Source organism: Pyrus communis, chromosome 15 (assembly GCF_963583255.1).
Source record: "Pyrus communis chromosome 15, drPyrComm1.1, whole genome shotgun sequence".
NCBI classification, from domain to species: Eukaryota; Viridiplantae; Streptophyta; class Magnoliopsida; order Rosales; family Rosaceae; genus Pyrus; species Pyrus communis.
The window spans coordinates 4,293,674-4,309,167 of NC_084817.1; the positions used below are offsets into that span (position 1 = coordinate 4,293,674).

At 36.4% G+C, this 15,494-nt stretch overlaps 3 protein-coding genes across 5 annotated transcripts; 2 read left to right on the forward strand and 1 right to left on the reverse strand.

The window, feature by feature from the left end:
* Nucleotides 1–425: 425 nt before the first annotated feature.
* On the forward strand, nt 426–4,204 carry LOC137717358 (uncharacterized). The gene is made up of 10 exons (XM_068456692.1): nt 426–583; nt 854–1,029; nt 1,611–1,742; nt 1,823–1,873; nt 2,360–2,456; nt 2,769–2,815; nt 3,124–3,340; nt 3,646–3,775; nt 3,879–3,921; nt 4,024–4,204. Exons 1-10 carry the CDS (start codon nt 529–531, stop codon nt 4,105–4,107), a joined length of 1,032 nt encoding a protein of 343 aa, XP_068312793.1. The 5' UTR covers nt 426–528; the 3' UTR covers nt 4,108–4,204.
* A 1,301-nt stretch (nt 4,205–5,505) lies between these two features.
* LOC137717355 (clathrin interactor EPSIN 1-like) lies at nt 5,506–10,153 on the reverse strand. Its single transcript, XM_068456687.1, has 12 exons — nt 9,986–10,153; nt 9,810–9,857; nt 9,661–9,712; nt 9,163–9,242; nt 8,961–9,039; nt 8,756–8,839; nt 8,491–8,636; nt 8,124–8,384; nt 7,697–7,842; nt 6,987–7,237; nt 6,355–6,742; nt 5,506–5,900 (listed from the first exon to the last, which is right to left on the reverse strand). Exons 2-12 carry the CDS (start codon nt 9,848–9,850, stop codon nt 5,674–5,676), a joined length of 1,755 nt encoding a protein of 584 aa, XP_068312788.1. The 5' UTR covers nt 9,851–9,857; nt 9,986–10,153; the 3' UTR covers nt 5,506–5,673.
* A 1,674-nt stretch (nt 10,154–11,827) lies between these two features.
* On the forward strand, nt 11,828–14,530 carry LOC137717934 (vacuolar protein sorting-associated protein 32 homolog 2-like). 3 transcript variants are annotated; one of them, XM_068457445.1, is made up of 8 exons: nt 11,828–11,990; nt 12,130–12,254; nt 12,397–12,496; nt 12,954–13,039; nt 13,125–13,216; nt 13,439–13,553; nt 13,642–13,860; nt 14,223–14,530. In XM_068457445.1, exons 1-7 carry the CDS (start codon nt 11,843–11,845, stop codon nt 13,837–13,839), a joined length of 864 nt encoding a protein of 287 aa, XP_068313546.1. In that variant the 5' UTR covers nt 11,828–11,842; the 3' UTR covers nt 13,840–13,860; nt 14,223–14,530. The 3 variants fall into 3 exon arrangements, with proteins under 3 accessions (XP_068313546.1, XP_068313545.1, XP_068313544.1); XM_068457444.1 differs by having other exon boundaries at nt 11,846–11,990; nt 12,127–12,254; nt 14,226–14,530; XM_068457443.1 differs by having other exon boundaries at nt 11,847–11,990; nt 12,127–12,254.
* The last annotated feature ends 964 nt before the right edge of the window (nt 14,531–15,494 follow it).

Sequence of the window (15,494 nt, forward strand, 5' to 3'; positions counted from 1 at the left end):
AGATTTAAGAATTTTTCACTTATAAATAAGAGAGATACTACTTAAATATATTCATACATGCTCAACAATAAGTACGCCCGTGAGATCGGGTACATGTAAGAATTTTGTTCAGCCCTCGTTTGGTTTTTAAGATCGGAAAAGACATAAAAGTAAATTACAACATCGAAATGTATACTTAAAAGGGGTTTTTTATTAAGGAAAACTAATGAAAATAATTTGAAAACTTTGAGTTTTAACGATAAGGACAAAATAAAGGATAAAATGAATAGTATTATGATTGACTTTTTAATGTAAAAATGTGATTTTTTGTTGAATTAAACAATACGGAAGCTTTTGTTAAAGTTCCATTTTTTATCGAAAGAGAACGGGTCGGGTTACCAAAATGGATGTCGGCTCTCCATTTCCGCAGAAGAAAAACGTAAAAGAAAATGAAATGGGGGGCGTAAACATAATTTGGTGAAGCGGGAGACAATCAGGGTTCGTTGGTTTGGAGGCAAAATTAAAGATTGGCGTGGATGGTCCGATCGCATGGCCTCTGTACCTTCTCCTTTACAGACTCACCTTCCTCTCTCGCCTGGCCCAGGTCTGTCTTCTCCAATCCAATCCAATCCCCCAATTACCCTTTTTCAATTTTTAATTTCAATTTTGTGTTTCTATTGCTTTTGGTCTGTTTGGTTGCCGGGAAAATGCGGGAAAGAAAAATTACCTGCAAAATGTTGAATCTTTGGATGATTGATTGGCGTATCTGTGTCGCCCTAAATAGTTGTGAATTGGGGTTTATGAATTTGAACTAAATTTGGTTTCTTTTTGTTTAATTTTATGTGAAACTAGCTGTTTTTTGGGTGGATTGCAGGTGAGAAACCCCTAAATCATGAAACCCAGTTGCCATTGGCTCCTATTCGTATAGTCACTCATGCATCTCAGCTGCCTGCTGAGTTCTTGCAGCCCTCAGCTGAAAGGCCATTTGTCATTGGTTTCGATTGTGAGGGAGTTGACCTCTGTCGCCATGGAACTCTCTGTATCATGCAGGTCTGTGTGATTAGTATTGTTTCTGTATTTTGTGGATATTTATTCAGCTTCAAATTTGTGTCCAACCTGTCTCATTTATTAGATGTTTGTCTAATCTAAGCAAGGGCATATATATAGGGCCCGTTTGGAACTGCTTCTGTAGGAACCACTTGTGCTTCTAGACGTTTACATTAGAAGTGCTTTTATTAGAAGTAAGTTGAAATTATTAAAAATACAAGTGCAAAATTATTAAAAATCCAAGTGCTTCCTGGAAAAACATTTGGAAGTTATCTGGAAGAGCACATAGCAGGTGCTTCTCCAGAATACACTTGTATGACTGTGAAGCGCTTTCAAGTGTTTTTAACGCCATCAAAAGCAGTCCCAAACAGGCCCATAGATTGTTAATAGCCTACTACGAAAAGTAAGTCAATAAAATACTAAGAGAAACAGTTCGTTGCTTCTCAAATTGGTTGTCATTTTGCTTTCTGATTAGATTTCTTGCATTTGGCTGTATTTTTTGTTTATCTGAAATATATAAAGGCAGTCTCTTGTTTGTAATTTTCTGCTTTTTTAATAAACTGGAAGTGTTTTGTTTCTGCCAGCTTGCATTTCCAGATGCTATATATCTGGTTGATGCCATTCAGGGAGGGGTGATGCTGATCAATGCCTGTAAGCCTGCACTTGAGTCTTCCTATATCACCAAAGTCATTCATGATTGCAAACGAGATAGTGAGGTATCTGATCGGTTTTATTTTCATCCCAGCTTGTACCTTACATTTTGTTGCCGCTATTGAATTTTGTTTTATTTTTTCAGGCCCTGTACTTTCAGTTTGGCATCAAGTTGAACAATGTTGTAGATACCCAGGTGAGCATCCTTAATCACTTGTTAGAAATTTCGACATATTTTTTTATGTCAAATCTAACATAAAAAGAATCCTTATCCATCCTCCACCCTCTGTCCTTAGATGGAGAGAAGTTTAATCTATGGGGACTAAATCGAAATGTTGAGTTTCAGGACCTGTCCATGGTGGGCTGGCTTAGAATGACATTGACATCACTTAGAAATACATCTCTACTTTTTGTGTGTTCTCGTTTGAATTTAACTGTTTCTGATATGTGGCCTGCTTAGGTGGCCTTGAATCCTTGATAATACCTAGAAACAACTTTTTATGAGGGTTGGCCTGGTAGTGGTGCTTCATTGACTTTTACTTCTGTGCCTAGTCGATCTTGAACTTTTATAAACATGTGGTTTATCCTTTTATCAGTTGTCAGAAATTGGAGCTCTCGCTATCTATATTTTCTTGTTAGGCATGATGGTAGATAGAATAATAATATTATTTTTGGCATTCAGATTGCTTATTCGCTGATAGAGGAGCAAGAAGGACGGAAAAGATTGCTAGATGATTATATATCATTCGTTGGCCTCCTTGCTGATCCACGCTATTGTGGTATTACATTATATATTTCGTGGTATCCGTTGAAGTTTCTGTTTGTTATCATATTTCCATATGCTTTCGGATTTACATTGATTTGATGAAAATAACCGATGCTTTTGTCTTCCAAGAGTTTAAATTAATCATAAGAATAATCTATTTAAAAGATCATTCTTCAAGTACTGGACCCACGTATTTAATGTTATCTGATTACATTCCAAAAGTTTTCTGGATGACAGAATTAGATATGGGGACATGATGAATTGGATTGTTAGGTTTAGATCTTCCCAGTATGGCTTCAGTTTTCATTTTAGAGTTTGATTGCAGGAATATCTTATCTTGAGAAGGAAGAAGTTCGTTTCCTCCTTAGACAGGTTCGTTTCAACATCATAACAATTGTTCTTGAGTTCTTTTATTATCTTTTTCTCCCTGTCTTGATTTTCCATATAAAATACATTGAAGGTTAAGTCGGTGTGATGGTAGACGGGGAAAATGATTATGAGATTACAGCCTGATGAAAAAGGTTTTGAATCACTCTGAAGTGGTTTACACTTAGATTATCAACAAAAGAGCATTGGCCATATAACTTAAATTTGCATAGTTTGATGTTGATTCATAAATTCTTTACACATCGTTTTGAAAAGGGTCTTCTGTCAATGACATTTATTTAATATACGTACAGGATCCCAACTTTTGGACCTACAGACCTTTATCTGAACAGATGGTCCGCGCAGCTGCAGATGATGTCCGCTTTCTTCTGTATATCTATTACAAGATGATGGAGAAATTGAATCAACAGTCATTATGGTCACTTGCAGTTCGTGGTGCGCTCTACTGCCGCTGTTTTTGCATCAGCGATAATAATTTTGCAGACTGGCCATCTCTCCCCCCTATTCCAGGTCTTGAATCTTCTTCAATATGTATGCCACACAACTATTACTTAAAGACTACAAAACTAGGTGAAACGTTCTGCATATAACCTAGGTTATCGAAAATGCTGAGTTATATACAAGCTTAAAGCTTTATGTATGAGGCTAGTTTGCATTATTCAAATCCAATTAATTCTGCCACTAAAAATTATGTGCATGTCGTCCATCAATCAGTGTTCGTTATGTTAATTTTTGACAGATAAGAATCCTCCATAGTTTGTCTATACAGTGTACATATAATTGGATGCTAATTCGGATGTTATTTCTCCTAACAGATAACCTTAAAGTGGAGGGCAATGCTCCAGAGGAAGAAATCCTTTCAGTTCTTGATGTTCCTCCGGGAAAGATGGGCCGTGTCATCGGGAGAAGAGGATCTTCCATCTTGTCAATAAAAGAGTCTTGCAAGTACAATCTTCTCTCTATCTTTGTGTGTTTCTCCTTCTCCATCTGTGTTCCGCTGATCTCTTTCTTGCCCCCTACATTATATTTTTATGTTATTATTTTACAGTGCTGAAATTTTCATGGGAAGCGATAAGGGTCCGCCGGATAAGGTCAGTCCATCGAATCTACATGATTTAGAATAGTTGTTCGAAGTAGACGCAAAAAATTGATCGAAGTTTGTGGTGTATTTTTTTCTTCTCCCCGGAATGCAGGTGTTCATCATCGGACCAGTGAAGCAGGTGAGGAAAGCAGAAGCCATGTTAAGGGGGAAGATGATGGACGTGCAGTACTACTAGAAACCCATAAAACAAAAACAAAAACAAAAACGTTTATGATGTTGTCCTCTTCAACCCTTTCTGTAAAATAAATAAAAATACAATCTAATAATTTCCAGCTGCTAGATGTCATTATATAATTGGAGGGATACTCGGAAAAAAAAAAAAAATTCATTCTAATGTATAATGATATGTGATGTACCGTCTTGTGCTCCAGTTACACTCTACACACAATGCCCTGACATCTAAATCGATTGATAAAGCAATGTAAAACTAAGGGCGTAGAGACAATTATTAATAAGGCATGTTTGGTAGGAATTGCTTGTTTAGAAGCTAAAGTAGATTAGATGAAGGAATGTAAAACTAAGGGAGAAGAGAATTAAGATTAAGGCATGTTTGGTAGCAATTGCTTATTTAGGACCTAAATTAAAGCACTTGCCTAATGTTGCACGTACAAGTGCTTATACAGGAAAGCACTGGATTGTTTACAGAAACTTAGAAAGTCTTGCAAGTGCAATTCTCCCTGTGTGTGACTGTCAGGATGTTCGGCAGTTCACGTTCTGAATAGGAATGCAAGAATTGCCAACAGGATCATCTCCGGATCCATTTGGTGACGATTCTAGAAATCCGTAAATCGTGTTGTTCATTGTACAGCGTGTGAACCGTTTTTGTCAGATACTATTTGTATTTAATTTTAAATAAAATATTAAAAATAATTTCTAACCGTACGATGTACAATAGCAAATATATCCTCATAAAGAAGATCCGGATTACAAAAATTGGAAGAAAAAAACTGTTCGGTTTTTTCAAAACTACTTGCCGTAATGTGAAAAAAAACAACTATGAAAAAAATCAGGTAAATATTTGATAAATTATAGTGCTAAAAGCACAAAACAAAAAGAAGGGGTTAGAATTATTAATATGAAATTTTTATTAATTGGTATTGATCGCTTGCCTCCAATAATAATAAAAAAAAACACTTTTCAAAAAAGTATTTTTGCATTCTGCTATTTTTTATCCATAATTTTGGAAAGAAAAAAAACATCACTTAAACTTTTTCATTTACTGAATATAATCAAGATCCCAACTTTTTTTAAAAGCTGTTTTTTTATAAAAATTCAAATAACCACAAACCATAAATTGTACCACGCAACAGATACCACCGAACATTGAAACAGAAATTCTGAACCCAACCACCAAACAATTCCACAAGAGTTCGGCACACCAGAGCCGAACAGAAAATTGACTTGGGGAATTAGAGGGAGCTAATAGAGACGGGTGTTTCCCGTAACCATGGCAAACTGATTACGATATACTTGTTTCACGACAAAATCAACATCTAGACTACTACCATATAGTTTCACAAGATTGGAGGACTTAATCAGAGAAGCTGTTTGCAATTATCCACTGGAATTGATATAAAACGCGTTGCAATCATCTCGATTCATATCAATACATTACTCAAATCACAGTTTTCCGCTGATGAGTACGAACACAAACCAAGCACACCAAAACACACAACTACCAATATTTTGGCCGAGCAGGCAAAAGAATATGTAGGCATGAAAATGGCGGAAAATAATGAAATTACTTTTGGAATCCACCGTATTGGTATTGCTGGTTGCCGCTGCTGAGACTTGAGAAGAAGTCGTCACCTATTCCTTGTGAAGATGGGAACCCCGATTTTCCAAGACCAGTCCCCGAACCCATTGCTCTTCCCATGTAATACGAAGTTGGGGGCCCCTTCTCTCTTTCATCGGTTCCATCAGTCAATCCACCCACAATTCCCACATCCGCCAGATTCACCTTCTTGGCTGCAAGTACATCAAGTAAAGGAGCAATTACAAAAGCGACCTACTCATGCATTGACGTGCAAATACGCTTACTTTGAGCACACGAATAATAAAGAACCAGAGATGTGCCCCTGTATCCCACACTAATGTATATAAAAAACTTATGAAATAAGAACTAGCGAAGATTTATATTTGTCACTTCCACGAGAAACCCACTCGAACATTTACCCAATCAATCCACTTACCGAAAATGAATTAGACTCAAATCAATTACTCCTGACCATATATATCAAGATTACAGATAACCTTAATCCTAACACGACCCAGACACTTGTCACATTTTAAAATAAAAGACCATCTCAATTTTTCCGAATCTCAACTCACAACTTGAAAATAAAGCAAAATTTAATTTCATGTACAAACAAATAAATTATGCTATGGAAGGAAATATTTGAGTTGAGACAGATATACTTACGACCAGATATATTAAGATCAATCAGTCCACGGCTAAGTGAATCAGCCCAAATGCCAGATTTCACCTGGAAATCCTTCTTGGGTGGGGTCTTCGAATCTGCTAAAGATTGTTTCCCCACAATATTGTGGCTGCCATCATTGACAGAACTTTGGGAAGGTTCTGAAGCTGCTGAATCAGAATGAGACGTGAACGCCCCCATTATATCAGATCCATCAAAATTGTTAAGTGGAACGGTGGCAAAGGGATCAACAATGTTGGTGTTTGTTGGTGCAGCATTTGTAGACTTGGTTTCTGGCTGCATAACTGGATCGGGGGTGGCAAAAAGATCAACTGTTGAAGAAGCCGGTGGGGATAGGGTTGGTTGAGAAGCAAACAGATCAACGCCATTCTGTATAAATTAATGATAAAAGATCTTTGTTAGCAAAGAACTTCAGACCCTTTTGAGTAATAAAAAACACTTAAATGGATAACCCTAAAATCAGTCATTTGTTTCCCAAAATCGCACAGCTAATACATTTTCACATGCTTAAGCAAAAAACTTCTTCAAAGTTTGCATAAATTATGGGGTGTGCTTTAATTTAAACCCTCTTAGTTATGGTGAACATCACAACTGAAACATATGAATGTCTGACCTGAGTTTGAGAACTTGCTCCAGTTGCTGTCTTGGGTGGTGCGGATACAAAAGTTGAGTCTGCAAATGCTCCAGATGCTGCCTGGGGTGGTGCTGCTGACACAAAATCTGCATCTGCAAACAGATCAACGTCCGATGAACTGCTGTTCATAACAGGCTTTTCTTCAGGAACAGATGCTGGAACATCTACGAAGTCGTCCATCAAATTTTGTCCAAATAGATCCACTTGGTTCGAGCTTGCAACAGCAGCCTCTGTTGAAAATAATATAGTACATACTGAAATGTTAAATTATATTCAATAAATCATTCATACTATTTAAAAAACAAGAAAATACAATAATACACGTTCAGTTAAATGTCAGTGCATAATAAATATGATAGAAGAAAAAGCAGGAAAATTTACACCTACCAATAGTATAGTGATATTCATATAAAGTGTATATGTTTGAACAAATAACGTAGAACTCAACAAAAGCTGTACTATGTTCCAAGGCACAACCAGCCTTCAAAAGATCAACACGTTTAACAAATGACACAATCTTGAAAAGCATCCTCAATGGCTTCAGTACATCAATTAATGGTAAAGAATTAAAAAGACAAATGGCATGGAATTGATTGCAGCTAAACAACATTTGCCGATGTCTTCCCCACAAGGCTTCCTTTTAGTTTTACACTAAACTACCAACTGCACCAGAGTTCATATGTACTTACTAGTAGTAGAAGTCCCTCGCGGATCAAAATCGTCATCATCATCAGCAATACTTGCGCTTTGCGTGTGAATTGAACTGTATGTATCAGCTTCATTTGATTTATTTGATGACTTTGACTCACTAGATGATATATCATCCTGACCTCTCCTGCAAGATAAGCATTCTGAAATTAATTTAAACATGATCACATAGCAACAAAATTATTGGGACAATATATACGTGCTTCAGTCTCTCTGTATACAGAGGGCAGGGTGTGTGTGCATCTGTGAGAGAGAGCTGCATACAAAATTAGCTATTAGTGATAGAAACCATCGTATTGCAGTTCTGAGTCTCAGAAGAACCTTTTTAAGTGTTATCCAAAGCCTCTCAGTCTAAAGGCACGTTAGTTTAAGGATTGCAGCCTATCACGAACAGTAAAAATCAAATACCTGCTTCGTGTTGAGCCCTTCTTTGAAGAGCTCTCTCGATTCTCACTTGTAGCCCCACGGCGAGACCTGCTAGAGCTGAACTTCTCAGTCTTGTCTTCTTCATGTCTGTCTCTATAGCTATCCCTGAAACTATCACCAGCAGTTCCTGTACCACCTAGACCTCCATAGCGGTCACTACTCTGAAAGCTGTTATTACCATACGAGGATGAAGTTGCTGAACCTGACTTATATGTTATCCCAGTAGATGAAAGTCCAAAGTACCTAAAGTTGGCAACGTGCTAATAGTTTATAAGATGAAATCTAATCCAAAGATTTCAGAGAAGTTGAAGCAAACTTGAAAACCTAGTCGCCTGAAAAATAAGCTTACTTGTCACGATTTGCAGCAGCTTTGTTTCTAACTTCTTGTATTTTATCTTTATTATTCAGAAGGGCCACTATGTTTTCCGCCTTCTTTCTCACATTTATTCCATTATCTTTCCCACTTGGCTCAACATATTCAAAGCTTGAGAGTGACTACACCAAAAGGAAAAAACAAAAGAGAAATAGAATGTTTTGAGCATATTCAACCATATTCTCGACTTGATAGTTGATATACAAAAAAAAAGTTCAGGCCAGAAAGAAATAGTCCTTACCGAGATTTGGAAAGTATGTTCTATAATGTCATCAACAGCACGTTCAGATCCATGTGACACCAAATATTCTATGACAGCCAATGCCTGATGCAGAAGTTGTTTCAGACATGAAAGGGATAAAAAGGCACATGACCCAACGACGCCAAAATATACTATGCGTAGATCTCTATAAGCATATATTTGCACAGTCCAACTGAATTCTTACCTTATAAACATGACGCCAGTCTTTTCCCGTCTCACTTAGTCTTGTCCATAAAACACTCATAACCATCTGACATTCCGAACTAAAAGATAACAAGAATCAGCAAGTCCGTGTAAATACATGGTCCTTCTAGATTCCGGAAATTGGCACCATAAAAAACGATTTTAACAAGAATCCTTAACAGTTCACTGCAGTTGAAACTCACAATTTTTTAGTGGCCTGTGCAATCTCTGCCAATGCAGAGCCATGAGGACCCCAAGGTTCACTATCTGTTGCATCCAATACCTACCGTATAACAGCAATGAAACAAATTCGGTAAACTAAAAGAAAATTCAAACCGGACATAGCCGCTGATCATATCATCCAGAGTTCAGCCAGTTTAGCTATTAGATTCAAAGAATAGAGTCTATAGACAATAGCTAATGCCAACCGACCGTGGGCGTTTCAAAATTTTAGAAACCTGTTGCAGTGACCTCTCAAAGCTAAAAGACCAAAGGCATAGCTACAATTTCAGCTCAAATGTATCTACAAGGATAAAATCTAAGGCTGAAATGCTACGATAACTATTGAGGACGAAATAACAAATTTTGGTGTTTGAATCCGCCATGAATACAACAATTCGAGTTCAGATCTATAATTTTTGTTACACAATAAGAAATTCCAATGAAAAAAGAAAAATTTCGCCGAATTAACAGTAAATTACCTTCTGCTCCATCTCCGGAACCTTCAAGACCTTCAGATTCACCTCCCTCTTTCTGCACATCAAGATTAAGCAAACAAAATGTCAATTAAATTACAATTGGTATCAAATAAATCGAAAAAAAAATGAGTAAAATCGCAACAAAAACTGACATTTCTCGGACCGTTTGATCGAAGACCTTCATGAAATCCATGACGAATCTGCAAAATTCGGAAATGCGAGATCAGATTGGAAGAAGCAAAATTGCGATTGAATCAGAGCGAATCGGAGAACTTGAAGTCAAATTTTTGGAGGAATGTAAGAAGATTAAGGACGAAATAAGAAGGACCTTTGAGTAGAAAGTCGAAGAGAAAGGAACGGAAAGGATTTTCAGATCTTGGCGTGCGTCGCCAGAAGAGGGAGAGAGAGAGATAAACGGGGTGGTTGTTTTGTGGTTTTTAAATCGCATACAATTGACAGATAACAGGTAAAGCCAACGAGATCCCGCGGTGATGTTTGTGTGAGTTTTACTTTTTCCTTGCCAAAATATACATAAAATACTAATTTGATTTTTAATACAACGTTCTAAAAAACGTTAAGAGTTAGTCGAGCGGAGGATTGGAATCTAGCGTATAGGCGGACTTAAGTAATGTATTATATTTCGTGTAAATAAGTGTGTGTCTATACTTAAAATATATATAGTTTTATCATAAACTACAAAATAGAATCACATATACATTATGAAGTATTGGAACATAATAAAAATATAGGGGAATAAGCATATAATGTGTGTACATTTAAGTATTCAATAAGCTTCTTACAATTTATTAAAAAAACAATAAAATGCAAAATGCAAGTTTTCTATTTTGTCTAATTGAGTTGCAACCGATGCGGGTTTAGACGGGTTAGGCAGGTGCTTAGGTGGTTTAGGTGGGCGCCTCAACAAATCTAGGCGCCCTTTCTTAATTTTCAAACGCCTAGTCATTCATCGGAGCAGTAACTAACTACCTAGCGCTTAGGTGGGAATTTTGAAAATAGTGTATATGCTAAAAAAATTTTTGACTGTATAATAAGTTAATCATAGTAAATTAGTAACAAATTCGTTATAAAAAAAATTTTGAATTTAAAACCCATCGCTTATAACCATCACAAGGTAACCCAATGATTAGAATGAATTTCAAGCCATATTCGACACGACACGTCTTGAGTTCGATTCCTATCACCTGTGAATCACGTGATGGTTGGGGAGGCTGAAATGTTTGTGCATATCTTCTGACCTCCAAAAGAATAGACTGCAATCACCAGCTAGTCCCTTTTAAAAGAAACCACCAATTATAGGTAAATATCAATATACTGAAATACTTATGTATTTCTTATTTTTAAAGATGATTTTATTTATGGTACAAACAATACAATCATAATTGTTTATTCTCTATTTCATCATATTTAAAGGCATTCGTTAAGTTTTGAAGACAGTTTAATCAGCTACATAAATCAAACAAATTGATAATTGATGTCACTTGTTATCATAATCGTTTGTTTATTCAATACATATAAATGACTAAACAGTCTCTAAATTAAAAGAAATTTCCAAAGATGGTATGCGGATGATGATAAAGAGAGTGAGCGATTCTGATTATAACATTTATACAACAAAACGATAATGACACATCATCATTGAAAAAGAAATGAACTTAGTATACGTAAAGAGTCAAACATTATCAATTTATTTTCATACTGATTTCTGTTAAGTAAACACGACAATGTGCAAGAGAATCTAGAGATCATTTTTACGGTGTCATATTGGGTTTGGGAAACTTGAACAGTTAAATTAGCCAGTCGGCCCAAAGTATATTGGGCTTGGGTTTCTTTTAATACAGTCTTCAACCTCTAGGCCTTCGCGTGCCGGTTCATAAACTCTATTTACCAATAAACCGCCGGTCACATTACTTCGTCCAACAAACAAACGCAAGCATCCTATTCGTCCGTCACCACGAACTTCCTAACAGCCCGTTACGGAAATCTCCCTCCCTCCATTTCTCGTTAAGTAAAAAATCAACTACCATTTTCATTTCAGGAATTTTTCTTTGTGGAAATTTCGGTGATTCGTCATTCTTGTTTATTCAACGTACATTGTGTAATTAAAAATTATTATAAATATTTTTATTTAAAATTAAACACTACATAAAAATTAAACGTCCAACATATGATAAATAAACACAATTTACGGATTTTCACAAAAGGATCCGGAGAGGATCCTGTTGGCCACTTCTGGTCATCAACTTTACTCTTCACCAGTCCAACCTTCATCAGAAATCACCCAACATCTTCCCTTCAACGCGGTTTTCAATATTGTCAGTCTGATTTTTTTTTTCTTTTAATTTTCAACTTTTAATTTTTATGAATTTAATTTTGATATGTTGACCGTTGTTTTATTGAATCAATATATATTTTCAAGTATTTATGGGTCAAAAAAATTCGATTTGGTAGCAGGGTTTTTCAAAGTTGGTTGCTTTTTCTTGTTCTGGGAACCGATCCAAGCAAAAATGTTCAAGCGGGTGTTTGGGAAAGCTAAGCAGGAGGCCAATCCCCTGCCCACGATTCACAAATTAAACGAAGTATGAATTTTTTCTTTTTGGGGGGGGGGGGGGGCGGATTTTTTATTACTCTATTTCGTTGTTTTTTGCAGAAATTATGACAATGAATTGGGTTTTGTGATTTTAATTAACTGATAAGTGTTGGGTTTTTGGGATTTTGCAGACACTTGAGATGCTGGAGAAGAAGGAGAAAGTGCTTGCGAAGAAGGCAGCTCAAGAGGTTGAGAAAGCTAAACAATTTACTCAAGCAAAAAACCGAAATGGTAAGAAACCCGAACGGGCTACATTCAATATTTTCGGTTATTCTTTGTTTCGTGTTAGACGATTTGAATGTTCTGTGAATTTGATACCGTATGTGGATATGAAGTATTGAATTTGAACAGAATTTTTTTATATTTGTTGATTTTGATTAGCTTTTAAGAATGTGGGCAGGCTGTTGTATACAATTTTGTTTTCGTGTATCCATATTCGGTGGAGGGACATGTTAAAAGACTAGGGAGAACAAATTGTAGTCACTAATTACCTGCTTAGGTGAATTTTTCTGCGCATATCATGATAGCGGAGCATGATCGTGGGTAGATTCCGTTGAGTGAATTCTGTAGGTTGTAAAAGCAAATGAGTGGACAAGTGTGACCTAGACTTGTAGCGAGATTGTGAAACCTATGTTATTGTGTGGTAATTATCGTTAAATCATATACCTTGTTGCTGTTTTTAATACAGCGGCGATAAAGTGTTTAAAAAGGAAGAGGCTTTACGAACAACAAATTGAACAGCTTGGGAATTTCCAATTGCGCATTCACGATCAGGTGCTTGTTGTGTTGTTTTAAACTCTAATGAAGTTTGATGTGTTGACTGTTTTTGTTGAAGACCTGTTTTGTGTTGGGGTTTTAGATGATAATGCTGGAAGGTGCAAACGCTACGACAGAAACTGTTGATGCATTGAGAAGTGGAACCGCTGTAATGAAGGCCATGAACAAGGCCACGTAAGTTGAATTTGAACTTCGTTCTGTAGAAGTTATAGATTCCGTGGTCCATCATTTCCATAACTATAGCATCATTCTGTAAATAGGTCTTAAATTACTCGTTTCACTTTCCATTTATATTGCCTTGTTTTGAACATGTCTTTGGAGGTTCTTTCATATGAAGCATTCCGTATCCTTTTGTTCTGTGTAGCGCATCTCACCTTTGGCCTGTTTTTCCTACAGGAAAATTGATGATTTGGAAAAAACAATGGATGAGATCAATGACCAAACTGAAAGCATGAAACAGATTCAGGATGCACTGTCAGCACCTATCGGTGCAGCAGCTGATTTCGATGAGGTATTGTCATTGCAAGTTATTAGTTCGTAGATTCAATGCTTCTTTTTTTTCAAATCAATAGTTCAAATTGCAATATTTATTCTCGCAGGATGAATTGGAGGCCGAGCTTGAAGAACTAGAAGGAGCTGAATTGGAGGAGGAGCTTCTCCAGCCAGCCACGAGTGCTCCTGCAGCTCCAGTATATGTAAATCCTGAAGCAAGCAGGCAACCAACCCGACCAGCTCCTCAGAGAAATAACCGTGAGGAAGATGAGCTTGCTGCATTACAGGCAGAGATGGCACTTTAAGCGGTTATATATGTGTATCAGGTAGATCATTTTGTCTTGATAATATAATCATAGCCCTACAGCCTCTACACGACTGTCACTGTCAACTATTGTCAAATTAGGGTAGTTGCACACCGCGGAGATCATATCATTCAAAGCACAAGCATATCATTTTAGAAAAAGTCGTTATGCTGAAAGCGCTATACATGCATGTTATGACAATTGAGAAAGACTTTGAAAGGCACGAGTCCAAACATTTGGTTAACTATACGCATTGTTTGTTTGTTTGATCATTTCATGTGCTGCAATTTGAGTAAGAGTTGTGTTTCTGCAAGCAGTTGACGATCTGCCTTTCGTTATGTTAATTCCATTCATTTTGACGGGTTTCATCTCTCTGCGTGCAGTAGTAACATGTAGTGGGAGACGTTTAATAAACTATGGAGGATGGTGCGAATCTCTCGGACTCTCCAGACTGACCAGTAGACGTTTTTACCGCATTTGATGATTGTGAGGAGACACTGTATAGATAATTTTAAGCAGATGACAGCGTGTACTTTGTAATTTACTCGAATTGTAAAACTATACCGGGAACCTTCTGCCCTCCGATCCCGGTTGAGTGACTAAAAAACCAGATGGGAATACGACGTTATATCTTAGTGATACAATTATGTATGTCCTTTTATGTCAATGTCAATGTTTTTGTTTTCGTCCATGTCAATATCAATGTTAAAATCCATGCATATTTGAAGGTGTAAACGTCGTCGCATGGACGGGGCTACGTGCATGCAAAATATGCAAGGTCATATTGAAGGATTCAATGACAGAGAACAAAGAACTTTCGGTATTGTATGATATTGAAACACAGTCACATGTTATATATACTTACATAATATGAAATAAACGATGGGTTTATACTTTGGAAGATGTTATTAGCACCCAAAAATGATCATTTATGCACTCTACTTTATAAAAACTCTAGGGAAAATCTGCATAGAAGACTACGTAGATGAGTGCTTGCTGACATTTTTTAAGTGCCGTAGCAGCTCCTTATACTTACTTTCCTTTTGGATGAGGGAAATTGATGCAGACAAAGTAGCACTTACATGAAGTATTGTGATAAGATTCAGGCACGAGGAAGTCCAAGTAGTGCATTGGAAAATAATTTTAGCTTTAATAATATTCTATGTACTAGGATTATCCAGGAAGTCCATGTAGTGCAGTGTATTGGGATTAATTGGGTTCATGCATAACATTAACTTGGGTGATGAGTACAATGTATGGAATGGTGGATAAAGTCTATAAATCACTGTAAGCATAAATCTCTTATGTTCTATCAACTAGGGTATTCCGTAAGAATCAACGAGGCATAGATTTCCTTTGTTCTTGGCTATTCTTATCTCTGAGTGTTGACAAGACTTAAGGGTTTATTGTGTTCTAGAGTTTGTTCTCTTTTTCTTATATTATATGCTGCATCGGAAATAAACTTGGAATTTGGACAAAATTTGAAATTTATAAATTGACATCAACTTTATGTTTGGATTCATAAACATAAAAATTTAGAATTTCTGTGTTTAAAAAAATAAAAAAATAAAAATGGAATTCAAGACTTCCATTTCTCAAGCTTAAATTCCATGTAAATAGTTATCATTTTTAAATTTTTACGAAAGTTTAAAATC

Excerpts from the sequence above, each read along its gene's own strand:
- LOC137717934 (XM_068457445.1), top strand. The coding sequence starts at position 11,843 with ATGATAAATAAACACAATTTACGGATTTTCACAAAAGGATCCGGAGAG. Across the intron at positions 12,255-12,396 it reads CGATTCACAAATTAAACGAA|ACACTTGAGATGCTGGAGAA; the intron begins GTATGAATTTTT and ends GGGATTTTGCAG. Across the intron at positions 13,040-13,124 it reads AATTGCGCATTCACGATCAG|ATGATAATGCTGGAAGGTGC; the intron begins GTGCTTGTTGTG and ends TTGGGGTTTTAG.
- LOC137717358 (XM_068456692.1), top strand. The coding sequence starts at position 529 with ATGGCCTCTGTACCTTCTCCTTTACAGACTCACCTTCCTCTCTCGCCT. Across the intron at positions 1,743-1,822 it reads ATTGCAAACGAGATAGTGAG|GCCCTGTACTTTCAGTTTGG; the intron begins GTATCTGATCGG and ends TTATTTTTTCAG. Across the intron at positions 2,816-3,123 it reads TTCGTTTCCTCCTTAGACAG|GATCCCAACTTTTGGACCTA; the intron begins GTTCGTTTCAAC and ends ATATACGTACAG.
- LOC137717355 (XM_068456687.1), bottom strand. The coding sequence starts at position 9,850 with ATGGATTTCATGAAGGTCTTCGATCAAACGGTCCGAGAAAT. Across the intron at positions 9,713-9,809 it reads GATCAAACGGTCCGAGAAAT|AAAGAGGGAGGTGAATCTGA; the intron begins GTCAGTTTTTGT and ends CTTGATGTGCAG. Across the intron at positions 8,637-8,755 it reads AACATACTTTCCAAATCTCG|TCACTCTCAAGCTTTGAATA; the intron begins GTAAGGACTATT and ends CTTTTGGTGTAG.